Here is a 27,852-nt window from a genome sequence, read left to right as displayed (position 1 = left end):
AGTCCTCAGTGACCACACTTTACAAGGAAGCCTTAAAGGTAATCAGAAACCAAATGCTCTATTCCACACTTTAAAATTTACTTCTTACTTAATAAGGTCTTCTTTGCAATAAAATTATGAAAATATGCAATAGCCTAAGAAATACAAAAACGATGATATAAATAGAATCTCCCCTCTAAACTATAAATGGTAATCGTCACTATTTGAAGTATCCAGTTCCCTCAATCACAGCTAGAGGGCACCGCACTACTGAAACATTATAAGCCTCCCTAGCACTGGTTTTATATAAATAGCATGTGGGTCAGAAGGAAATAACCAAAGTCAGGAAATTCAGTTCTTGGGCTTTCCTTCTTAAGTTCACATTGTTCTGTGCCTGTGTAAGGAAAGGGCACAAAGAAAACTTGCAAAGATCAAGTTACAATTAGAATGTCAATTTTAAAATGGCATTTTCACATCCAACAAGTTAATCACAACATTCTCATTAAGACAATCGAAAGGCACTAAAAATTCTTTTTCTCTTCTTAAGCTCTTACAGCAATCATATTTAAGTCACACAAGACACACTAAAAACTCAGAACGTAATATAGCTATTTACGGTCTTGTGAAATTTTCCTCATGGGTGCAAAATCTACCACAAACAGATACTATGTTTAACACCAAAATTCAGTAATTAATTGATGTATTAATGAATTTTCAGAGATAACAGGGTAATTTTAGGTATAATTCCAAACATGAAGCAAAAGGACAATAATAACTCACTTATTTTTTGAGTAGTTTCAACTATTCCCTCTGACATAAATTTCACAAGATTAAAATGTGAGGGGAATTGCATGAGCATCAGAGTCAATGAGAGGAGATGAGAGATGCACTCAGGTGAACACAATCTCCCTCATAGTCTAAGAAACCCCTTTCCACAAGCCCACGGGCAAGCACACCCCAGGGCACACACAGTCCCTAACAGTCAGGGTTAACTCGAGACCAGCACTACAGAGCACAGCCTCCTAGCACTCATGGTTGGTGTGCCAAAGTCCTCAATTTGCCAGGGGAACATCAACCAAGCGTTCAAACTACATCACAATTTCCAAATTGAAAATAAATCCTAGGTATTAAGTTATAAAGATTTTTAGTTGCAGGGTGCCTCATCACTCTAAAATATCATTTGGGTGTTAAGTCACTTGTTGAATGTCAGGACTACAAGATTCAGAAAATGCAAACTTCTCTGGATCTGAAATTCACATCACTAAAAAGCTGAAATAATTATAAGCCTGTAGAAGAAAAGCTCTTGACTCTGGGGTTGCTTTCCTGCTTTGGTTTCTGTTTTGAACTGTTCTGTGTAGCAGAGGGAAGAGACCAGCCCGGGCACCAGCACCTTCTGACATGCAGCACCACTACTGTGTGTGTCCTGCAACACGGACAGTTTGACCTCTGCAATGCCTCTGAAGCATCGGAGACCCACGGACATTCACAGAAAACTGTGTTCTAATTTGTTAAATATTTTTCATAAGCACAGAGCGCAGTCTTAGTATTACATAACATAATATAAAGTTAACATTAATTTATTTGTCCCATGATTCTAAAAAGTCAGTATGCTTGTAGACGTGTATGTTTGGCACATATAAACTCTTCCCCTTAGGTTCTAGTCCTGCCTCATAAATCCTACGGCCATGGTGCACCGGAGAGCAGCAGGTGAAAGGACAGGTAGGTGCTAGGGTCACAACCCCAGGTGTGACCCTGACATGGCCATACTAACTCTGTGAGCCAGGCAAGTTGCTTAGCCTCCCTCTCTGTGCCTCCTTGTCCCTGTCTGTAAAACAGAGATGAAGATAACAGACGCTACCTTACAGGTCATTATGAGGAGTAGATGAGTTAGTATTTGTAAAGTGCTTAGAGCAGGGCCAGCACATAGTACTCGTTAAATAAAAAGTACATTCAACATGTCAAAGAAAGCGATAGGAATGCTATTTATGCTAATGTCTGTTAACATATTAGAATACTAGAAGTATATAGAAGAAAATGACAAAGACAGTGTTTTACTGGAGAAGGAAGGGCATAGCATTATAGTTAGCTGCCTTAGAAAGACAGTACCAAGAATGACAGCTGTCTTGGTGAGAGATCAGATATTATAATGCCAACCATAAACTGCTTGGAAGGGGAGCAGAGAACAGTCCAATTAGCAAGAAGCCGATTATGGATTTTAAGGAAATAAGTTTTAAACTACTGTTCAAAGTATTTTGAGAAATAAAAGTTACTGTCTTTGAAATAGTATTTTACAAATTAAGTACTAAATATGCAGAATAAAAGTTTAGAATGGAAAGAAGAACATCTAGTCCACCTATTCACACCATGCCCACAGTATAAAATAACCTATTACTTCTACCAAGATCCACTAACACACAATTGCTGGACTGTATATTTAAGAGGATTTTATTGAAGAGTTATCATGTGTGCCAAATAATGAGACTATCCTTTTCTGTAACTCCAATCAGATGTCTGTCAGATACAAAGATATATACACACACGTGCACGTGCACACACACACAATCTAAGTGCAGGACAAAGAGAAATGGGGTCCAGAGATAAGACCTCCACTGGACCCTCCACAACGACCAGAAATTCTTCTCCCAACTATTTCAACCCCCCCTCACCACCTTCTCAGATCCTCTGTCTGCTGCCTCACCCTGAGCTCCTGTCTGCAGGCAGCATACATCTCAGAAAACTGAGAGGCCATCAGGCAAACACCCACTCACCTTACTGCTTCTTCTTCCCTGGAAAATGAACCTATAGTACCGCCTCACTCACCTCCAGTGAAAGACCTAACACCCTCCAGGCTGGGGCTAGTGAATGACTCAGCTTCTTCAAATTTTCTAAAAGTTGGCTCACACTCCGCACACAATACCCATTCACAAACAGCTCCAAGCTCTACCACAAAGAGTACTTTCCATCCCTAGCTCCCTCCTAGCCTCCTTTTATCCTTCTGGCTACTCAGTCCCCTTTTGTGGACTCAGCTTCTCTCAATTCAGTGGAAGGTGACTGTCTTTTAGCCTCCCTGTGTTCTTTCCCCCCAAGGGGTTCCTGCTCTATTCCTGTTAGTTCAACTTCCTCCTGCTCTCCTTTGAGCCCCAAATCTCTCCTCTCTGGCCCAGCCTCTCTCCTGAGCTTTCCACATAAATGTTCCTCGTAGGCACCTCAAATGGCAAATTAATCTCTTCTTCCATTCAATTATGATGACTTAAAACCAGAAATCTACAAAATATTCAGGAATATTTTGTCTTTCCTTTGGTCTCCTTGCAAAAAGTACTATTGATTCTACTTCCAAACTATATTTCAAAAGAATTTTCCTCTACATCTTTCCAGCCACTAACCGGCGTATGAATGGCTTCCATTATTTCTCACCTTTATTACTGCAAAAACCATCCTGCCTCTAGGTTCATTTCTCTCCAAACCAGTATTCCTCTGATGCTACTGTGATCTTTTTACAAAGCAAATCAGATCATGTCACCTCCTTGCTTAAATGATTCAGAGGTTCTCCACTGCAGGAAGAGGACATTTATCATCTCTTCATCTTCCCAGGTCACCACTTCTTCCTTGCATGTACACTACACTTAGGCATAATTAAATGATGACAGTAACAACAACTTTTATTTAATGGCCATGAAATAAAAGCCAACAGTATTCTGGATACTTTACATGTATTCATTTACAGCTCACAAACCCCTAGCAAGACAGGCAGAATTCTCATTTTACAGATAAATCAAAGGAGGTCAGAGAAATTAAGTCATGTTTCCAAGGTCAAATCTAAGATACCAGAATTCAAAGCCACATTTAGAGCCACATCTGACTCCAAAGTCCATGCGTTCCTACCAAGAGCAGAAAGGAGAGTGCCATTTATTAACAACTTGGCAAACAGGAGCTCATGGCAAGGGCTCATGGCACTGGACAGTGAAATAATAACATGTTCAGGACATACTGTGGTGTAGCAGTGGTTGGCAGAAAGGGGCCAAAGTCCTGGCTCTCCTGCAGTCCTGCTAGGAATTAGCTTGATGTGGATGAGACACTCCAGGACAGGTGAAGCAAGATTGTTGTTGGAGTTTGAAAGCCTAGAGTTCAGGATGTAGCTCTGCCACTGATTGGCTGTGTAAACTTGGGCAAGTTGGTTACGTAGGATGATGACTCGCTGGGGACAGTCCTAGTTTGCCCTTGTTGTCCCCGAGTAACCAATAAAAGCACCCCCTTTCACATTCAGTAGAGTCCCAGTTTGGGCAGTAAGTTATAAGGTCACCATATGCTTCAATGTCTTCATCTGTGAAATACGGGGAGCAGAACCCACCCCTCATTGTGGTACTGTGAGGGCTCTACCAGGACAATATGTGGAATGCTTATTAGCACATGGACATGCTCAATGAATATTATGAAGTCACTTAATAACACTTCCTTAATCTCTGTGCTTTAACTTCCCATTTTCAGTGGCTGGACAAAACTGACCTTCTTAGGGTTTTGTTAAGGGTCAAAAAAAAATAAAGCATTAAAAAATATGAGGTAGTATTAGCAGGGGAAAAAAGTTGGAAAAGTTTGGGAAAAAAATGATATAAAAATGAAAGTTCCCTCATTTTTTTTTAATCCTAAGGAGAGCAAACCATGACCTTGATTGAGAAGCTTAGATTCTCAAAGCACAGAGAAATGAAATTTGCACCATTATTCCTTTATTAAGAATTAACTGAAGGCCTAATGTGTGCAAACATGTGTAGGAAGAGCACAGGAGCACTGGACAAAGAGACAGGTGGCCAGTGCCACTACCTGCCACCACCTGAACACTCACGGTGTGCAGATAGTCTGACAAAATCATGAAGGCAGAGTGTGATAGTTTCCTCACTGGGTTAAGAAAGTATCATTACCCAAGTCACAGCCAATACAGAGTGGATACAAGGGCATTCTGTACAATTCCCAAGTCCATATAAACTCAGGGCACTTATCCAAGAGCACAGAAGCACTCACAGCCAAGAACAGGGCTGCGACACAGAACTCCACCAGCCCTTCCAATACTACCACAGGCCTCAGACACAATGACAAAAGAAGAAAACAAACAAAACAAAGACCCCTCATCTCTGATCTCAAGGTAGTAACAAACTAATATTCCATGGGGGAAAAAAAGGGGGAGACTGAACAGCTTTTGGCAGGATCAATTTTTATATCAGGAAAGACTATAAGTTCTGAAAGACTAAAAGATGAGAAGAAAAAAGTAAACAACCATGGAATTAAGAACAGAGCAGACAAAATCATTAATTTATGAAAGCAGAAAATAAACCAACATTGGATCTCAAGAACAAAAACTGGGCAAATGCCAACACTGAGGTCAAATTTTGCTCTATTGTAAGTCATGCATGCTGTCACCACAAAATAATTACATTCATAATGTACTTTACTCCCAGGTCAAATCTCAGCTTTATTATGGCTCAGTGTACTGACTCTACAATGGGAAGTACTTTTTCTCATTAAAGTTCTGGCTGTGAGGCAAAATGCAGAACTATAATCCTTTAGGCTTGGCATCATCTGACGTAGAGGGGTTCCCTGATAGCACTGAGGGCCATGCAGGGGCCCCTTGCTCCCTCAGGAGGCTTCTGCACATCAACAAGCACAGGGTTTACTTACTGCTGCAGCCACAAAAGAAACAGAGGTTTATTTTCCAACTAATATTTTTCTGTTACTTAATTTCTTAAATGCAACGGCATATATAGTCCAGGCTGTACTTTTTGGGGCAGGGTGGGGTGGGAAACAAGCATATTCCAGAATATTGGGGGTAAGTAGGGTGGATGTTCATCCAATGTAGGTCTTAAAATGTAAGAATATACATTTGCCTCAGAATGTAAGAAATTCAAGTTTCTTTCCTGTTTCGTTTGAGCTTGCTCTTCTACATAATTAGAAAACTGTTGCAGAAGTGCAAATATGCACAACTCAACTGTTTAAGGGTCCACACATATCCTATCTCCATTGCCATTCATAACTATCTTGGGAAACAATTCTGGGAGACAAGTGATATCATTCCTCTTTATGGGTGACAGAAGCAAAGCATTTCCCCAAGTCAGACAGGAACTAGGCATCACAAAGCATATCAGAACAATCAGAATTCAGGCCACTTGACTCCTAATAAAGTCTTCTTGCTACACCAAGTTGTTCTTAAGCAACATCCCTTCAGAATTCTCAATGAAAGCAGCTATACTGCTAAAAACATTTCTGGCTTCAGAAGGTCATTTCTTCTTTTAGGAAAAATTAAAAAAATAAAAGTTGTAACCTGAAGAAACAAATAGCTTATTGTTGATCAGAGTTTAAAACTGAATTCATAAGACCACAAATACAACATTAAAAATCAAAGACCAGCTACTTTGAAATGTTTGGCAATTCCTCAAAATGTTAAATATAGAATGACCATATATCCCAGCAATTCCACTGCTAGGTATATGCCCAAGAGAAATGAAAATACATGTCCACACAAAAACTTGTACAAGAATGTTCATAGGAGCACTGATGGTAATAGCCAAAAGGTGGAAACAACCCACATGTCCATCAACTGGTGATTAGATACATAAAATGTGGCCTATCCACACAATGGAACAGTATTTGGCCATGAAAAGGAGTGGAGTTCCAATACACACTCCAATATGGATGCACCCTGAAAACATGCTAAGTGAAAGAAGTCTGTCATGAAATCAGACCACATATTGTATGATTAGATTTATACAAAATGTCCATAACAGACTAATCTGTAGAAGCAGCAAGCAGAATAGTGGCTTCCAGGAGCTGGGGGGAGATGAGGAACAGAGAGTGACTGCCAAGGAGTGCAAGGGTTCTTTTGGGGTAAATAAGTATGCTCAGAAATTGACTGTGGTAATGGTTGCACAACTCTATGAATATACTAAAAGCCATTAAATTGTATACTTTAAAATGGTGAATTTTATGACATGTAAAGTATACCTCAATAAATCTGTTTTTTGGGGCGCCTGGGTGGCGCAGTCGGTTAAGCGTCCGACTTCAGCCAGGTCACGATCTCGCGGTCCGTGAGTTCGAGCCCCGCGTCAGGCTCTGGGCTGATGGCTCAGAGCCTGGAGCCTGTTTCCGATTCTGTGTCTCCCTCTCTCTCTGCCCCTCCCCCGTTCATGCTCTGTCTCTCTCTGTCCCAAAAATAAATAAACGTTGAAAAAAAAAAAAATAAATAAATAAATCTGTTTTTTAAATTAATAATTAATTATTAAATAAATAAATTTTTCACAAAAGGAAAAAATAGTCAAAAACCAAAAGCAAGAAAAAAACCTGATAGGATGGACTAGAACTGGAAATTAAGGCATCAGTACAAATTAATGATTTCTAAAATGTCTCTTTCCTAGATATGTCTGCTGAGTGGGCCAGCTAGAAATGCTGACAGCAGCAATGAGTACACATGAAGTCTAGATCCGGGTGTCTAATACTGCTTGCGGCTGAAAAAACAAATCAGGGCTCCCTGGAGAAATGGCTACTTCCAGGGAGGACCCAGGGAAGGACAAAATGAGCTTAGAATATCTTACTGTGCCAAAAATTTGGCAAGAGGGTGCCAGAAAGAAAGAAAGAGACAGAGAAAGAGAGAAAGAAATGATAGGGCCATGCCACAAGAACACAGAGCCAGTTTGGAAAGATTGCCACTAGACAAATCTAGGGAAATGTGAGCATCAAAATAATTAAAGACAGGAATGGCTATAAATCACTGAAAAAAACCCAGAAATCCAGAAGTCCATATTAAAGATGGATGGATGGTAGAATGGGCGGACGGGAAGAGAGCACTCTCCCCTGAGAGCAGAATGACAACTGCCAAATGGGGAGGAGGCAGTGGGGCTGGAAAATTAGCATTTTCCAACCAAAATATAAGGATTGGTTCAAGCAAGAATGATCAATAGATGCTAAATCTGGGGATGGAGATAAGGAGAAGGATGTTTGCATGGCCCACAGACTGCTTAATAGTTGGCAGGGGAAAAGCAGTTAAATACATGGTAGAGAATCTGGACAGCATCTTGCAGGGTGATCAAAATCAACATCACCAATGAAGTCAGATGGATATTGTGTCTCCAGATTTGAAGCACTAAGAAGGACAAGGGAGGATTCCATGAAGTAGTCTGGCTGCAAATGTTTCACACAAATCCAAAATAAGAAATAGTCTGTTAAAAATAACATAAAATAAAATAAAATACCTGGCCTTGTATTCTTCAACAATGCCAATGCCATGAAAGACAAGAAAAGGCTGAGGATCTCTCCAGATTAAAGGACATTGAGGGGCACATCAAGTGAATGCCATGTGTGATTCTGGATTGAAATCAGTACCGGAGAAAAACAAGCTACATAGGACATTATCATGCGGCCACTTAACACAGTTGGACTATGGCTACTTAATTTAAAAGAACTGTACCAATGTTAAATTCTTGATTTTGTTTTTTGTTTTCATAATTATTATTTTTTTTTTGAGAGAGAGAGAGAGAGAGAGAGAGAGAGAGAGAGAGAGCGTGCGCACGCACACACAAGCAGAGGAGTGGCAGAGGGAGAGGAAGAGAGAAAATCCCAAGCAGGCTCCAAGCCCAGTATGGAGCCCAACTCAGGACTCGATCTCACGACCATGAGATCATGATCTGAGCCAAAATCAAGAATCAAACACTTAACTGACTGAGCCATCCAGGAGCTCCAAATTCTTGATTTTGATAACAATGTTGTAGTTATACAGAGAATACCCTTGGTATTAGGAAATACACAGTACAGTATTAGGATGTAAAGGGAATGATGCAGACAATCTAACTCCCAAACATTCAGAAAAAATAATATTGGATAATGATCAGAGGATGCGTATAAAGTGATAAAACCTGGCCTAAAACTGGTGAATCTGGGTAAAGAGCATATGGGAATTTATTGTATTATTATTACAACTTCTGTAAGTTTGAATTTTTTCAAAAAAAGTTAAATATAAATGTGTGTAGAAGTTATATGTGCTTATATGACTATATACCATATATAACTATAAAACACATATAACTTTATATATATACATAACTATATATATATAACATATATATATATAACTTTATATAACATACATATATATAACACATATATAACATATATATAACATACATATATATAACATATATATAACATACATATATATAACATATATATAACATATATATAACATACATATATATAACATTTATATAACATACATATATAACATATACATATATAACATATATATGTATATACATATATAACATATATACATACATGTATATACATATATATGTATATACATATATAACATATATATACATATATGTATATACATATATAACATATATAACATATATATACATATATAACATATATAACATACATATATAACATTTATATAACATACATATATATAACATATATATAACATATATAACATACATATATATAACATATATATAACATATATATAACATACATATATATAACTATATATATATAAACATATATATATAACTTTATATAACATACATATATATAACAATGTTTATATAAAGTATAAGAGCAGACTGTAACACACAGATGCTGGAGTGGGAACCTCTGCTTAAAAGGTAAGAGGAAAGACAATCTGCTTCTTGAAGGGCTTTTCTGGCAAAGTCCTTGCTCATTCTCAGACTTCATGTTTTTTCTTTGCTTTCTCTACTCCAGAAGTCCCTAAGCAAGGTGATGAAGTTGAAACAGGTTACGAGAGCAAGGAAGTGAAAAATAAAGTGGCATAGTAAGGAGGGTGCCTGTCTGGCTCACGTGAGGAACAGCTGTGTCCCCTCTACCCTTAGTGAATGACAACAAAGGAACTAGGAAGTCACAGACTGAAGTCCTATAAGAACAGCTCCTTCTGTCCATATAGCAATGTCTAAGCAATATGAAAACCAGGTAACCGTGGTCAAGAATTTGTGCTGGCTTATTCACAGATGAGATCCTAACAGTACATACAAAAGATCAGGGTTTCAAACACAGCAACTCCCACCAACAATATGCCGTGAATTTTCTAGGACAAAGCCTAACACTGTTTCAGTGACCCCTTCACTTGTCTTAACAAGGATAATGTAGTTTTCAAAATGACCTAGGAAGGCACCAGGGAAGCAATTCCACCTGTCAGCTATATTTGTACAGAGCATTACATTTTACAAGCCTCACTTTACTTGTGCCACACAACTAGAGTAACAGAATGAAGAAAGGGAAGGGTGGGTAGGAAAAAACATGAAAGAAACAGGGCAAGAAAAGGTGCTCTATATACATAACCAAGACATTCAAAGACCTGACATCCTACACAAACTTCTCATTTGTCTCAACATTATCAGTATGCACACCATTATTATTTCTAGACACTCTAGACACTGAGAGAATATAACAAACTGTGTCCACTACTTCAGCATTCTGTGTCAAGTGAACGAGTGTGTAAGAACCAGAGTATCTAAGGTTCCCGTGGTAAGCTGTAAAAATTCTGTACTCTTGTATTACTACAACTTTCCTATAAATTTGAAGTCATTTCAAAATGTAAGTTGGATTCTTTAATCTTCCTGGACTTTTAGATTCTTACTGAGATTAAAATCGTAATGAGGCTTCTTTCATACCGTCCAAGCATATTATGTTGATGTTAACATAACAGTTAGTCAATAAGTTTGTGTTATATTGAGAGATAATTTCCCAAAGAAGCAAAACAAGATTTAGAATTTTTAAAACTTCAGTTCCTGAATCAAACTCACTTCATTCTTGGGCTTCTTCTATGGGTTAACAGATGAAGAGTATAGCCAGAAGAGACACATTTTAGAAGGAATCTACTCTTATCCCATTCAAAGCTAGAAGGCAGAAATCAATTCAGAATTCTACTACTTAAGAGGACTGTGAACTCTCTACAATAATATTCTCAAACAAAGTTGAATAGAATATATTCCACTCTGATCTTAACAATTATGAAAACACTATATCCATACTCAAAATACCAGAAAGACTTTCATCAGTTTTGGTACTGAACTTGGAAAATTAAACAAAATTTACCTATACTCTAATAGACAGTAACAGTAATAACATCAGCATATTTATATAGTGTTAAAATTAGTTTGCAAATCACCTTCCTTTCTATTATATCATCTGAGTCAGGCAGGCCAGGAATTATGACCCATTCTATGAGACGGAGACTTTTTCAAGGTCCCCAAGTTATCAGGTGGTAGGTCTAGGACTTGAGTAAAATCCTTTTGGTTCCAAGTCCAGCTAAAAGTGTGTCTGTTGCTTAACTGATAAATAACACCCTTTAGTTATTTTATTCTCTCACCAAGTTCCTAGAACTATCACCTGTCTCATTATTAAGACAAATACTGTTAACAGTTTTGCATGAGAGTAAGGTAGGCCAGCCACTCAACTTCCTGTTCATTCTTTTTATATCTTTTTTTTTTTTTTTAAAGACTTCTTAGAATGATCAATTCACTTTAGGTATGCCATCACCAAGTAGCAAAAGGATGTCATAGAAAAATTAGACCGAAGTAAAAGGCATGAGTTTTCCCTAAGTTTCAAAAGTGATTCCAGACTCTAGATACTTGCAATGCTACTCGCAATTTATAATCAGAGATTTTCACATTTTAATTAAAAGATTCATTAAAGTAGCTATCCTTAAAAAGCAAAGCCAAAACTTTAGCAAATGTTGAATAAGAGCTTTAAGTAAAGCTCTTTAGCCCACCCTCTTTTAATAACCTAAGTGTCTTTCATAATGTACTAAATTTTCCTACAACTGTTAATACTAATTACATCTAAAATATAGATGATGATTCTAATACTAATCTTTATAATTCACCCTAATTTAACTAACTGTCAAAATACCAGAGAACTTTACCCTCAAATGGTTTCAAGCTTTAGAACTTATAATAATTCTTTTAAAAGCAGCCTCCTTTTACTTATTCCTTTATAACTGTCTTAACTCTTCTCAGGCAATTAAAGGCCCATCTCTTTTCCAGCCTGGGGTTCCATTCTCTACTGTAGATCCTTTCCCTGTAGATTGTTCCCAAAGTCTACTCCTGTCACTTACTAAGGTACCAATAGCCAGGAGCCAGAAAAATCTTATTCTTCTCCACTTGGTGGAAGTTATTTCCCCTGAAGTCATCATTATCCAGGAGGGAAGCTGACTACCCCCACCATTCTCAAATGGCTTACCTACAGCCACTGCTTTCATTTTTCTTAAACAGTAGCCTCTTTGTAGATTATCTTAGCAACATGTACTAAGTAGGTTATTCAGAAACTCGGAGAAATTAAAGAAACAATATCCCTCACAATAAAGCAAATAAAAAACAAAGTGTTTTATAAGCAAGGGCAAAGAATAACCATCATTCCACAGTTTAACAACAAATTAGATACCAAATTTTGGTTAGGGCCTGTATTCAGAAATGAGTCCTACAAACTATCCCATAAAAATTAAATGATCTCTAACTTCAGATAAAGAAGCTAAACCTCCATTCAAATGGGAACTGGCAAGAACTGGCAACATCCTCTGAGAAACAGTATATAGGGATGAGAGCTAAGAGGGGAGTTCTGGAGCCAGATCACCTGGGTCCCAATTCTCGTTCCACTGTTTATTTGGCTAACTGCTTTGTGCCTCACTTTCCTCATCTGTAAAATGTAAATGATAAATAGTACCTACCCAGCATGGTTACTGAGTAAATAGGTTAAACCAATTAGAACAGCCTGGCACAAACATGGCAAAATACTCAATAGACTGTACTGTTGATGATGACTCATCCTTTGTCTACTGCTCTAACTTATAACACCCAAGTGTCTCAAAATCTGAAAAGCACAGTTGGTTTATAAGCCTAAATGAATCTGCAGTAATTTCACTCAAATGACATTTCAGTTGGTTGGAATAGCACATTCCAATGGCTTTTCCCAGCACAGGCAGAGCCAATATGCTACTTTGCAACTGGTCTATTCATGAACTGGAGGGTCATGCTGTTGGCACAGTCATCTGTTATATAAGACAGCACAGAGATTTCTTTTATGCAGGAACAAGTACATGTGAGCAGATTTCAACAACTGTGTGATTTCACTCCTTGTGTCAGGATATGAGAGGTTTTATAGTAAGAGTCTGAGGGCTGAGCTGGGTTACAACACATAGCCCACCACTCTAATCCATATTCTGAGCCCAAGAGATATTTACTCAGTGTGTGCCATGTCTGTATACAACACAAAGTGTGATGTTAAGTGGGAGAAAATATAAAAACAGATCTTCAGATTAGCACTATGAGAGCACAACTCTGTCTTGCTAGCCACAATCAGAACAGGGTGGCATGTTCTTCCTCTTTCTTCAAAACACCTTAATACAGCTGCAATGTAAAGGTAGCGTGACTGCAGTATCAGTTCCTCTTTCCCTTGCAAGCTCCTTGGCAGACGTGCTAATGAGTCAGAAAGTATCCAAGAGCATCCAGCAGGCAAATAGATGAAAAGTAAGGATTTATAAAATTAGTTCAAATCACTCAAATTTCTATGTCTAGGTATATACCACTTTTTTAAAGAAAGGTATATATTTTCCTTGTGACATAACATTTAACTTCAGAGATGCTTTACACATTGATGCTTCAAAATTTGAGAAGGCCAGGGAAGAGGTCATGAATGCTTTAAGAATCTGAAAAAAAAAACTACAGACCCCCTCTCTGACCCTTTGAACATTGTATATGCATATATACACTGACACTGCCTAAGAAGGAATTACTGACCTCCTAATGGCCAAGCATGGAGCCCCTTGAGAGCATGGGCCCAGCTTATGAATTTCTTTTCAAATGCATTTTTCCAGATTTCTAAAGGTCAGAGAAGGCAGTATTATAGCTATAAGTCTCTTTAACACAGCCTCAGTGCCATATACTTCATAATCGACAAATACTTACATACAGACAGTCTAGAAATTTTGAGGAAAAACCCTTGTAAGGTCAAATACATCATTCCTTTTTTCAGTATGAGCATATATAGCACACTTATTTTGGTAAATTTTACCTACTTCACCATTCCATACCTCATGGAGACAGTTTTCCTTCCTAAATGAAGAGACATCTATGTGGAGGGAGAGGAAAGTGGCAGGTCTCCACACTCCTGCAGGATACAAGCTGGGGTATCATGAGGTGGGGAGGTTAGTGGGAGGATGAGTGGAGCAGAGATGTAGCCAGACAGTTGCATCTGCTGTTCAAGGAGGAACAACAAAGTAGCTCACAGGGACACTTTATGCCTGGCCAGCAGGGGATGGAGATACAGCTTGGGACGGCCAAAAGTCTAGAGCTGAATTTTTGTAATCCTTTTAAAACTAAAGAGTTATCAAGTTTATTCTTCTGTGAGCAAAAGAACACATAAACTCTACTAGAGGATCTGTAAATAACAACTGAGGAGAGGAAAGAGTGTGTGGAGGCAGATAGCCTCTTTGAAACAATTCTGTGTTTATTCAAATAGAAGTGAGTTACAGACAAAAAAAATAGTAATTTGGGAGTTGGGGTAGAAGAAGGAGAGAATGAGGAATTTAAAAGAAGTGGCTTTCATTTGTACCTGCATAGTATGTGCTATGGTGTTGTTCACACACATCTTCCCATGAACAACTGCAGTTTGGGGCTTCTGAAAAAACACTTGGGGCAATGGAAATATCAAGCCATGCTTGTCCAATTACAAACCAAAGTGAGTACATCATAACATTCTTCACATTCTTCCACGTACTGATAAAATACATGAACCATCTGCACCTATTACAGACATGGTTATTTAAGCTCTTTACACAGTATAATCATTATGAAGAACACAAGGAGACAGCTTCACTTACATGGTTAATGAAGAGACTCTTGCGTTTTTCTCTCACTGTGAAGACAAAAGATGCAACAGAAATGTTACATGCCTGCATGCCAACCCCTTGCAGGTCGTTGAGAGGACTGGGCCTCTTGTGTCACAGTCCCATCCTTCCATCAACCAACATACCTAGTTGCTCAATTCCTATTTATAAGACTATGTGACCTGCACAAATGCAGATCTGAACTTGGCTAACAGAGCAAACCATACACCCACTTAAGGTATAGCACCCTAATAAAACAACTGCAGCTATGATTAACTGAGTGGTGACAGCTTTCCGGTAACTAAACAATATATTAATTAGTAAATTTCTCACAAAACCTATATGCATCCATTAATTTAAGATGATTAATCAATAATAAGAATACTTGTTTCTAACCCACCAGACCCATTAAGGTCCCTAAAATCTTGGTGAAATACTTAACAACAATACCCATAACACAGCATTAAGACCAGGGAAAGATAATGTACATCAATGGTGCTCTTTATCACAGAAACCAATTACTCTCCGTGCTGGGTGCTAATGAATAAAAACCAGGCTTCTCACTAGGCAGCCTCCTGGAGCATCCTGCAGCACCCTCTCCCTCAGAAAGGCTGGTAAAAGTCACAATAAAAAAAACATTGCCCTGGAGCGCCTGGGTGGCTCAGTAGGTTAAGCGTCCGACTTCGGCTCAGGTCATGATCTCCCAGTTCATGGGTTCAAGCCTCACGTTGGGCTCTGTGCTGACAGCTCAGAGCCTGGAGCCTGCTTTGGATTCTGTGTCTTCCTCTCTTTCTGCCCCTTAACCACTCGCTGTCTCTCTCTCTCAAAAATAAACATTAAAAAAACAACCACCAAGAAAAAAACAAAAAACACTGCCCTGTCTAAAAGATCATTTCTCCTATTGCTGTCTATGCAGCATGACCTATACTGAATGGCTCAGCCTTCCTTACACCAGATGTTAGTGTTCCCCAAAGTAGGGGTCCTCAGCCCCAAAGATGTAGAAGGGTGACAGGGAGCTCAGAGGATTATTAAAACTATTTAGTATAATTGAGTTTTGCCTCTTCTTTCCTGAAGACTTACTTCTGAGGGTACATAATAGTCAGCTAACACATTTATTGAGTAGATCACTGCAGAGGATATGAAGAATGGGCCTCCTTCAAGGAGATGACATCCTTGGTCCCTGGGAATCAATAATGCTATCTCAGGGTATCCTGAAATAATAGCATACAAATCCACCTCATCTGAGGTGGACTTTTTTCTTGGCAGGCCATGACCCAAATGCAGATTCACTAGTTTTCAAAAGCCCTTCAGCTGCTCTGACTGAGGGGCCTGTGAAATGTTTTCCTATGTTTACATTCTGTTTTCAATTCACAAGGAAACATTTCTGTTTTCCTGAGAAGTCCTAATATCCCTGGAATGACTGCTGTCCCTCTTCCTATGTCAAAGATATTTGAGATACAAAGCAAAAACCAGCCTGAGGATGCTGCTGGGAGAAGGTGCCTACACCTGGCATCAGAGGGATTCATCTGCAGGCCACTGACATGCACAGCACACAGAGTGTGAGTCACCCTGGCCATGCTGGAGACCAGACCCACACACAGAGAGCTCAAGTGCATATACAACAGTGTCTGCTATTCACAGTGTGGAGGCTGCAGGGTTTCTTCTGACCTAGTTCCAAAGAAGCATCATCCACATGTGAACCATAACAAAAGAAAAGTCAGGATCTAACAGGAAGCACTGGGTTTGAACTTCCTGGCATACGTACTTTGTGTGCATGTGTGTGTGCACATGTGCATGTCAGTACTAAATTATTATGCATCTAGTCAGAGCTGCTCTATCACATAGGGGTAGGATGACATTTCTGTGGTGGTTTCCATTGGCTGAAGGGATCTGGAAACACTTTCTATACAGGCAGTAGACCTGATGAGTTTTCCAGCAAATTCTTTGGGTGACATTTAGTCCTTCCAAGGGCATCCAGAAATAGGTTTGTGCAGAGGCTCTGTGTCTCCCAATTATGGGAACTGCCTCCAAGGTCACCTTAATGCCCTGTATCACCCAGCTTCCAGCAGACAAAAGATATCCATGCTTCAAGGAATATCAGAGATTCTTTATGGATGCTACTGGAAAAATTAAGAATTAATCAAAAACAGAGGAGAATCTTCAATAGTATGGGCTGAAAGTTTTAACAAGAAAGTTTGTAACCAAAAAATAAAACAAAACCACACTAAACAAGTAGGAATACTGTAAAAGTATATACTCTTCTTGTACATCTTCTACAAATATAAATCTGAGGGAAGAATCGGGAGATTTCCATGAAGCCCAACTGGTTCAAATTAGAATAGTAAAAACCAAACTTCATGAACAATTATAAAATACCCAAGGATAAAGTATCCAAATCTATTACAGAATTATCTTAGGCCCTCACTGTTATTATACAAATAAATACCTACATATTACCCTATTTCCCTCAGAGCAACTGGGCCTGCTGAATCTGATCCAAAATCTGGGTTCACAGGGCCTGAATCATTATTTTGTATTTTGTATTATTTTGTGATGCCACCGCTAAGAGGGCCTTTGCAAAATCAAATCTACATTGTATCTGAGAGGCTTTTCCACACATGCATACCTATGACTGACTCCGTGATGGAGTGTCTCCTGAATTCCCAAACCAACTGCCAGTCCCTACACAAACAAAAATAACTCCCAATACCCATGCTTGTACTAGGTGACCCTGGCCATAACTGCCTGGAATCACCAGGTAGATACCCATTCCTAGCTGGGCTAATTCTCTCTCCTGGGAACCTGCTGCTGCTAGCCATCACTGCCAGCACCTTATCTGATGGTATGGGGTGGGCGGGATGAAGTGCATCTCCTGTGCAGAGAAGAGTGAACACAGAAGGTCTGACTGCCATCTCTAAAATGGCTTGTTTGAAAGAGAGGTGCCTGGGAATATGGATTTGGGGATGGTTCCTGCCATTCCATAACTGTTAAAAGTGGCTCACTGCACAAACAATATGGCTTATGCTGTATGCCTGCTTTCCTCCTGGGAGTCTAGAATTTTGGTACATACTAGGCAGAGGCTGCCTACTTAGCCAGTCCTCAGTAAAAATCCTGGGCAATGGGTCTCTAAGGACTTTCCCTGGCCAGCACATATCACGAGTTGTCACTGGGAAGACCTAGTGCATCCTGCAGAACTCTATTTGGAGCCTGTCCCTGGTTTCCTCTGGACTTTGCCCATGCACCTTTTCCTTGTGCTGATTTTGCTTTGTATATGCTCTTTGTAATAAGCCATAGCCATGTGTATGACTATATTTTGAGAGCTATGACTCCTCCTACTGAATAAGCAAAACTGTTGGGGGGGTGGTGGTTAGTCTTGATCTCTAACACAGCTGCCATGCAGAGATGAATGGAGGCCAGGAGAGTGATGAGGGGAAGGTAGGTGCTTCCTTAGTTCCTAATGGATTTTAGTCCTTACTTCCAATGACTTGTAAGGTTTCTCGGATACCCTGGTGCCCTTACAATTAATGATTCCTTTTCCCCTAAGCTAGCAGGAGCAGGATTAAGATACTACCATAGGAGGGGCACCTGGGTGGCGCAGTCGGTTAAGTGTCCGACTTCAGCCAGGTCACGATCTCGCAGTCTGTGAGTTCGAGCCCCGCGTCAGGCTCTGGGCTGATGGCTCAGAGCCTGGAGCCTGTTTCCGATTCTGTGTCTCCCTCTCTCTCTGCCCCTCCCCCGTTCATGCTCTGTCTCTCTCTGTCCCAAAAATAAAAAAAAATAAAAAAAAACGTTGAAGATACTACCATAGGAGAAAAAATACTAAAAATAAGTGGAACCTCTTACAATGGTATCACCAAAAAAAGATGAATTATATTACCTAAATCCAAATCTGTCTTTAAAATAAATCTGAAACCACTGAGGCCATTACTCAGCTCTGAAATTGAAATGGCTTTTACACATTTCGTTTTGTGTAATGGGATAAGCAATATGCCAATTCATTTCTGATATTAGCTTTAATCATCTTTAAACTTGAATATTTTTGGTTACTAATAACCTATCAATCAAAATCTCTGGAGTCCTCAGAGTTCTTACATAATTGAGAGACTAATAGTCATATTTTGCTTTGTTGGGAAAACAGGCAATAAATTGGTGTCAATTATAAATCTCACTTTCCTGGGAAAGAAATAATAGCTATCTCCTTTGATCCCATCTATGATGGTTTAAGAGAATTTTTAAGTAGCTATTAAAATAGTCCATAATGACTTAAGTAGAAAACGTATTTGAGGCTTTAAAAATAAGCCCTCTAAAATCAGCAAAGACGCTACGGTTAGCATTAAAAGTCTTCTCCAGATAAAATGAGGAGAAAATGGCAGAGTCTGTAATCCGAGAGAGCCAAAACTTCACTTAGGTTGCTATGTGACATTCCCTTGTCACAATGTCACAGAAGAAAAATTTTACTTTTAAGAATACAATTTTCTATTTAAAAAATTTTTTTAATGTTTATTTATTTTTGAGACAGAGAGAGACAGAGCATGAACGGGGGAGGGGCAGAGAGAGAGGGAGACACAGAACCGGAAGCAGGCTCCAGGCTCTAAGCCATCAGCCCAGAGCCCGACGCGGGGCTCGAACTCACGGACCGTGAGATGGTGACCTGAGCTGAAGTCGGACGCTTAACCGACTGAGCCACCCAGACACCCCAAGAATACAATTTTCTTAAAAAAAAAAAAAAAAAAAAAAGCTTAAAAGCTTAATTGCTGAGGATTTGTTAACAACCTAAATGCAATTTCAGCTAATCTCCTGTATAGATAGGCATTTAAAAAATTATCTTGGTTTTCCCTGTTCCATCTGTAAAATAGATCTCCCAATGGCAAGTGGACACAAAATGTGAGGACTAAGTAAGTCCTTAAATAGGTAAGCCAACCTCCTTCCTCTGACAATGAGGAAGCTGCCCTTGCAGGCCCAGACAAGGAGTGACTACAAGGGAAAAGACAGGGATGGCTTGCTGGGTTCCCCAGGCTCCTTTCTCTGCACTACCCTCCTCCCAAGGCAATGTCCCTGGTGCCTGTAACCTGAATGAAATGAGTTCCATTTGACAACAGATAATTAGTATCTGATATGAACAGAGCTAAACTACTCCACAAAGAAAAATTATTTAGCTTATTAATTACTCTGAATGTGAGGGACTGGCAGGCCACACAGGGAGGCCTTGATGACAATGTAGAGAATTACAGAATTTTGTTTTGAGATGTAAAAGTGATTGCTGGGATAGCAGAGCCAATTGGGACCACAAAAATTTGTTTCAAAATAAATTTTTTTCTTTTCCTTTCTTTTTTCCTGTGGGTAAGCATGAATCAGGCTTTAAACAATTAAAGTTCACATTAATTTTTCTTATAATAAGTTTGAGACCACCACACAATTTCCACAGTTTTCAATAATTCAGTGAATTCAATCATTCACTTAATTCAAAACACAACCATTGAGTCCCATTAGAAAGCACAGCTTGAAGGCAAATGCAAAGACATTTTGAGGTTCCAGTCTTTCTAAGCTCATAGCCTGCCAGGGGATGTAAGTCATGAACACCAATGGCAGGCACAGATTTGTGCTGTGTAGGAACATTCACCCCATGCGTACAGGCCCTGCACTGGGCATCCTGATGAGGTCAGTACCCAACAAGGTGCCCCTCCTGCACCTTTCCCAAGAACTCTGGCCCACTCTGAATTGTCCTACACCAGCATTTATTTTTTAAACGTGAGTATAGAGGAAGGGGGCATTCTCTACATTCAAAGTGAAATCTAAATAAGCAAGGCAGATAAAACAAAAATGAAAAGGTAAGAAGAACTGCAAAGACGTCTAGGGCAGATCAGCTGTGGAAAACAGAAGATTCCAGAAGACAGAATAGGTGACAAAAGTAACAGTTCTCCATAGGTTTATGGAGAAAACCATTCAAAGATCAAGTGTCCATCTAATAAACTACCAACTAACTTTAAATGTTTTGTTTACTTTGGAGAATACTTAGGGTCAAAGGATTTACTCAGAAGCACAGAAATATAAATAAAATGGATTCTTTTAGAACTTTGCTGATTATAAAAGAAATGTATGCTTACTGTAAAAAAAAAATTGGAAAATGTAGAGCAGTATAAAGAAAAAAATACAAATAAAAATTTAAATTAGGAAAATATAGAGAAACATAAAGAAAAAATATATAATCCAACAACCCAGAGATAACTTAGTATTTTAGTGTGTTTCCTATCAATGGAAGTCTTTTCTCTATACATACTTACACAGATGTGCCATGTTCATTTTTGCATTTTAATATATTTATATATAAACATGTGCAAACATGTATGTGCACATATATCAGCACACCAACAGAAATACTGACCATTTTTCTGTTGGTGTTAGCAGTGTCATTGTTTGTATGACAATTCTTTAATACGTAAGAGTATATTAATCCTTTGTCGTTAAGTATTAAAATATTGTTCCCATTTGATGGTTTAATTTTTATGATGCATTTTGACACAAGTTCTCAATTTTAGGCAATTTCTCCTATTGGTCTTACAAGCTTACATGCCCCCTTCCCCATTATGAGATTAACATTCACTTATACTGTTTGTAGATATTTATAATTATATGCATCACTGTTAACCTACAACTAGTTGACCTACCAGAAATCTATTCTGGTACATGGTGGTGAAGTTATCACTTGATTTTTTTAAATATTAATTTATTCATGCATTTTGAGAGAGAGAGACAGAGACAGAGAGAACAGAGGAGGGGCAGAGAAAGGGGGAGAGAGAGAATCCCAAGCAGGCTCTGTGCTGTCACAGTGCAGAGCCTGACGTGGGGCTCAATCCCACGAACCATGAGGTCATGACCTGAGCCACAGAGTCAGACACCTAACCAACTGAGCCACCCAGGCACCCCTCACTTGATTTTTGAAGGTGAGATTCAAAGTGCTCTGTATAGTTTTTATAAAGGGCTGCTATCAAATGCTGTTTGCTATCTGACCTCTTCCTGGTTTGCTTCCAAGGTGTGTGGAAGCAACTTGTAAATGAGAGGGTCGACCTATCTGTATCAAGAAATGTAGACAGAAAAAGATGGGCCTGGGCACAGCAGAGCCCAGACACCACCCTTCACTCTTCCACTGGTAGTCAGTCATCACTCCTCTTCCCAGTCACACCCAGTGTTCAGCGTGAAGGACTGAACTGCAGTCAGCATAAAGAAGGACCCACATCTGAGACATGCTAAGATGGCAGAGACCGAGGTCAGGGAAGAAACTCAATCCAAGTGAGCAAATGAGTACCTACATCCCAGAATAAGGACTGCACCTACTGAGAACCTATGCTCTCTCAGGTACTGCACTCAGAGCTTTGATAGATTACATATTTGGTCTCCCTGACAAGGTCATGAGGAGGTACTCTCATCTACTTTGGTTCAGGAAGACCATATGGATCAGATGCACAAGATCATACAGACAGTGATGGATGTAAACTTGCAGCTGGTTGATTCCAGAAGGTTGTGCTTTAAATTTAAAACAAGACTATCTTCAGGAAATCTTTCCAAGGTATTATTTGCTCTTGGTACTGACTGACTCAGACTTAGCAATGGAATTCAGCTGCCATCTGCCCCTGCCAAACATGAGGGGCTGTGACAAGGACAGAAAGGGTCAGCTTGTGCTAAATGAAGGGAGACTGAAGGTCCTCACAGTTTAAAAAGGAGAGTTGAAAGTTGTTTGTTGAAAAGAGTTTATCATTACCAACACGCCAGAGGGCGATAGGCTAACAACAGAATACAGCTGTGGTGGAGATGGCATGAAGCTCCACCCCACCTGGGATGAATTACCACCCCAAGCCTTTGCTCTGGGTCTCAGCTCACTAAGCAATTTTCTGACGACTAATCTGGGAAAAGCACAGATAGGTTAGGTTAGGAGAGATGATAAAGTAAAAGGCATATTAAGGAAAAACTGACATGTTGGGTCTAATTTGATTTCAGCGGAGTTTGTACTGTGCAAACAGCTTTCTCCAGAATGGAAGGCCCAAGAGATCAGACACTGGAGCAAGGCGATGTTTCCAAGAAAAGTGGGTCATAGAGCCCAAAAAAGACCTCCCTTGTCCATTTAACTTACAGGGCTTAGTATGGCCAAGAGTCCCCACATCACCCTACTTCATTAAGTCAAGAAATGATTGTAGAAACAGGGGAGCTGTCCTGAAGCTGGGATGATCCTGTCAAGTTCAGACCTGGGAGGGGGAAGTCCAAATACACTGCCTAAGCCTAAAACAAACCTACATTCTCCTGCTCTCAAGTAATGAATGTGTTTTTAATAAAGTTAGGAAACGTGGAAGAAAGTGATGCTGCGGCACAAAACAGAAAGCCACTTTGTCACGGAGACTGTCACAATGCTGTAGCATGTCTGCCCAGGATGCATCATGATTCCCTGGCTTCATTCTTTCATTACTTTATTCATTCAAAACATTTTCTTTTTAAGTTTCTTCTACCTGCTAGCTTCTGTGCTTGGTACACAGAATGCAAAATGAGGAAAACAGTCTCTATCCTAAAGCAACATGGAATTTAGTGGATACATCAACCCACTATTTCTTTATTTACAAACAACAATAAAAAAAATCAACTCCACAATAGGGGAATATACAAACCGCACTGCATTTAATGCCACTGATTTTATGGTACACCTTTATTCTGTTTGCCACTAAGAAAGGAAAAAAAATCCTGCCAACTAAATTTTGAGAAGCCATTGCCTGTCCTGATTTCAGAGATGTTACATTTGGGGAAATGTCCATCAGAATGGGTGAAATGTGGGGATGTCCAGGAAGCACCACCTAAGAGGCAGACTTAGGGAAGGGCACTGAGGACAGAGGATGCCGCATCAGCTGTGGTGTGACAGAGCAAAGGGACTGGCCTTTCAGGACTGGAAGCAGCGCAACTGTGGGAGCACACAGCGGGAGGCACAGGAGGATTGGCAGGGAAGGCAGAAAGGGCCCAAGGGGAATGAATGCATGCCATCCCGAGGGCTCACTGTCCCTTGTGGGTGATGGAGAAGGACAGTTTGAGCAGGAGGGGTCCTAGTGGAACTGTGTTCCAGAAAACTCTTTCTGGCAGCCAGAAAACTCCTTCTGGCAGCTTCCAGAGATGGAAACAGGAAGATGGGAAAGGGCGGTGGTCATAGACCAAGGGAATATGAGCTGTGGGTCACGACACTGGAAGAAGAGATACCAACTATCTAGGTGATAGATGGGATGTAAGACGTTGATCACAGGCCTGTAAGATGATCACAGGGCTCCTGGACTGCTGGTTGGGGACCCAGACTAACCACGGGTTTATCCTTGAAAAAAACAGGAAGAGGAGGTAGACAGGAGAAAAAAGATGGTGACTTCCAATTTAGATATGACAACCTTGAGGGGTTTGTGGGATTGCCAGATGGAATGTCTATCAGGTGGTGGGAAATACGCATCTGGAAAACATAATTACAGTGCCAAGAGAGGGGATGGCTTCTCCTTGCCTGAGGTCCTGGGATAGGATGGCTCAGGGGAGTCCCAGGTATCAGCACTGAGGGACCCAGGTATCTGCTTCACATGTACAAGAGTAGGCACTGACTGTAAGCACTGACTGAGTGCTTACTAGAAGTTCAAGACATCTTCCTATTGCCTCATGACAACAATCTACCAATATGACAGCTATGATCATTGCCAATTTATAGGAAAATATGACCCAGGAGATTACATAACTATAAAGCTAACTAATGGCACTCAAGAGCCTAAGGTCAGTCCCAGAGCCCTGGCTGCCAAATTGGAGAACAAAGAATGATTCCCTGCAAGCAGGGGCTTGGCACAGGCTGAACAAAATCACAGTCAGCCCCATACTTATGGACTGGCGTTTCACTACTCTGGACTTCTGATATGTCTTAGGCCTCTACTCCCCCAGACGAGAAGGAAAAGATAGGGTAAGGCAATACTAGTTTTCATAATTCTTTCCCCAAGATGATCTTGTCAAAGGAATCTCAGGGCTGGATTAGAGCAGCAGTGTTCAAAGAACTCCTGAAGATGGCTGAGGTGTGAGGCAGGGGCTCCATCCCCACCTCCTCTTTCACAGCTACCTTTCTCCCACATCTCAGAAAAAAGACATGACAACCCATCCTGGGCATTCACCAACCCAACATGAAAGACCTCTGCAGGGGCACCAAAGGGGACAAACAAGACACTAGGACTGAGTCTGCTGCCTTTAATCCAGGTTCCATGACCCAAAGCACAGCCTGGAATCGACCCAGTCCTGTGGACATTTCTACTAGGGGTGCAGTGAGGACTTTTGGCTCCGAATCTACAGATACCACACAATGATGACAGTTTCTATTAGCACCAGGCCTCTTCAAGGTTTAGACTCCTTCAAAGATGCAGGCTCTGAAGGAGAGGCCAAGGGGAGCACAGGGATGAGCATGAAGGTGCAGCAGGCTGCCGGCAAGACACATACTTCATTATCCCTGTCTGGAAATTTACCAGGATCAGAAGAGTGAAGGTGGTCACGGGCATGTGTACTGACACGTGACATGAATTGAAGAGAAATGAAATCAGACCATTTCTGACAGAAAGTAAGTCTGATTTGACCGTCTGGTTTGACAATGATGCCTACCTTTGCCAACAAGATCATGTGAAGGACACAGAACATTCTGACAAAAATATATTTAAATCAAAAGAGAAGCTAAAAACATTAGTTCAGAGGAAAAGGACAGATGGGGATGTTTCATCCAACATATATTAGAGTTTCTTCTATGGGCTACTCACTGTACATGGCTTAGAGATGTAAATGCAGTAAAACATAATACAGTGAAGATCACCGCTGCTTTAGGGGGGTATACAGACTGCAATCGGGTCAGAGGAATCAAACAAGGGGTTCTGAAATGAATCACAGATTTATTTTCCCAAGGCTCCTGAGTGTATCAATCAGGTTAAACCCAGTGCCACCAAATGCAAATGCTATTCTTTAACAACAGATATAATTAAAAGTCATTTTTATATGTCTGGTAAAGTCTTTTTGGTGTACTTCCCAGAAACTGCAGAAGTGAGAAGTTTCTATAACTGGGTGAGAAATTCTCTTGCAAATCAAAGGATTCCAATTCCTTTCTGCCAACAAAGCTGAAGGAGAACAAGACAGAACTGTAGCTGATTATTAGGAATTATTTTGGATGATAAATCACTTGGAGATTTTTTTACATAAGAACCAGATGAAATAGAAAGCATTTAGTGATATTACTATAACAAATCTCCTACTATTCCCATGTTATTTGTGTATATGAGCAAAGTTCCTCAGCACTTACATCTATAAAAACAAAGAATTTGATGATGACTAACACCTCATTCCAGTAATGTGTAATATTCTTACATAGAAGCATCTCAGTAAGAGATGTTTTTCTAAAAATTATGTCACTTTTCTGTTCAATAATTATTCATTAAAACTTTAATATGTTTGTGTTGTTTCCATCGACTAAGGGCTAATGATAACAATAATGATACATCAATCCAGAATTTACTTTTAACATTTAGATACTCATAATTGTGAGAAATAAAAATTAAAATTAGTTCCATATTTTCATGGAATGGAGTATAACAGTGTGATAAATGACTTTTAGAAATGTATTACATTGGGGGGAGCCAAGATGGCAGAACAGTATGGAAGTTTTCTGTGTGTCTCACGTCCACGAAATATAGCCAGACCAACACTAAACCATACTACACACCTAGAAAACTGATCTGAGGATTAACACAACAATCTGCACAACCTGAACCACAGAATTCAGCAGGTATGCGGTGCAGAGAGGTGAACTTGGGGAGAGAGAAGCCACGGAGGGCACAGAACTGCTTTTGCGGGGGGGGGGGGGGGAGAAAGGACAGAGATGGGGGTAACGAGGGGGTGGGGTGGAGAATATGGGAAAAGCACCCCTCCCCAAAAGCAGCTGGAGAGAAAGTGTTAAATTGGAAACAGCCACAGGGACTAAACTAAAAAGGGAGAAAGGAGAAAGGAGAGGGCTTAAATTCCATTAAGACTGTAAACAAGGGGAGCACACAGTCTGCAACTCTGCAGCTCGATACCTGGCAGTGCTCTGGTGGGAAGGGCGAATCCCCAGGAGCAGAGTGAGGTCCAGGAGATTCTTGGGCCACATGGGGAAAAGCGGTTCCACTGCTGGAAGGACATTTGGTATAGAGGCTGTGAGGACACCTGGGCCCAACAGACCCCTGGAGAACGACCACATTTGCTGGCGCTGGAACAAGATCGTTAAGGGTGAAGCCTGGTGCCAGATGTGTGTTGTGATTTTCCAAAATCCCTGAAACACTACTGCTACACTATCTCCTGAACTTTTTCGGGGGCACACCGGCACCTGGCCACAGTCTCTTGTCACCAGCAGCAGCATGGTCTCAGGAACTTTCCTGGGTGCAGCCAGCATTTGGCCATTGCTCGGTGAGACCCCCCACAGAGGGGTGGAATGGGTCAAAGCCGCAGTCCCTCAGAAGTAAGGGGCCAGGGAAAACAGCCGTATCTGAGACAAAACTCGGGAGAGAGGTACTACCTAAGGCTTGGTCACGGACAGTGAAAAAGCAGGGAGTGGACGAAAGCTGAAGACGAAGGATGGGTGCGCAATTGCTGATTGGGGAGAACATAGTTCCGATACTAGAGAATGGGTAGCTGGGTGAGGCCACTTTCACTGCTCCCGCGCATGCGCATACGCACCTATGAGCGCTACGACAATCCACCCCAGTAGGCTAGCAGCGCCATCTAGTGGAGAACGGAGCCATTACACTAAGCCCTGCCCATCTGGGCCAACCTCACTCTTCAACAACACAAGTCTCACCACCTACTTAATTTATGGAGTATAAAGCGCTTCACAGCCTGACTTCTACGGGAAAATGTAGTAATTTCAGTCATATTTCAATCTGTTAGCAGGTCCATCTATTCAATTTTCTTTCTTTTTTTTCTCTTTTTCGTTTCTT

General features: G+C 40.3%; 1 protein-coding gene across 1 annotated transcript in view; it reads right to left on the bottom strand.

Moving 5' to 3' along the window:
- The window catches only part of CCNY (cyclin Y), a 232,513-nt gene that overhangs the window by 42,991 nt on the left and 161,670 nt on the right, over positions 1-27,852 (bottom strand). The window contains exon 3 of the mRNA XM_047067359.1: positions 14,855-14,889. Within this exon, the coding sequence (XP_046923315.1) occupies positions 14,855-14,889 (35 nt within the window). The remainder of the gene's footprint in view (positions 1-14,854; positions 14,890-27,852) is intronic.

Source organism: Lynx rufus, unplaced genomic scaffold, assembly GCF_022079265.1.
Source record: "Lynx rufus isolate CCGP_SWC_20201006 ecotype Redwood Valley unplaced genomic scaffold, mLynRuf1.p SCAF_7, whole genome shotgun sequence".
In the NCBI taxonomy this organism is placed as follows: domain Eukaryota; kingdom Metazoa; phylum Chordata; class Mammalia; order Carnivora; family Felidae; genus Lynx; species Lynx rufus.
The sequence above is the reverse complement of the archived record's forward strand: the minus strand, read 5'-3'. Positions and strand labels throughout refer to the sequence as shown.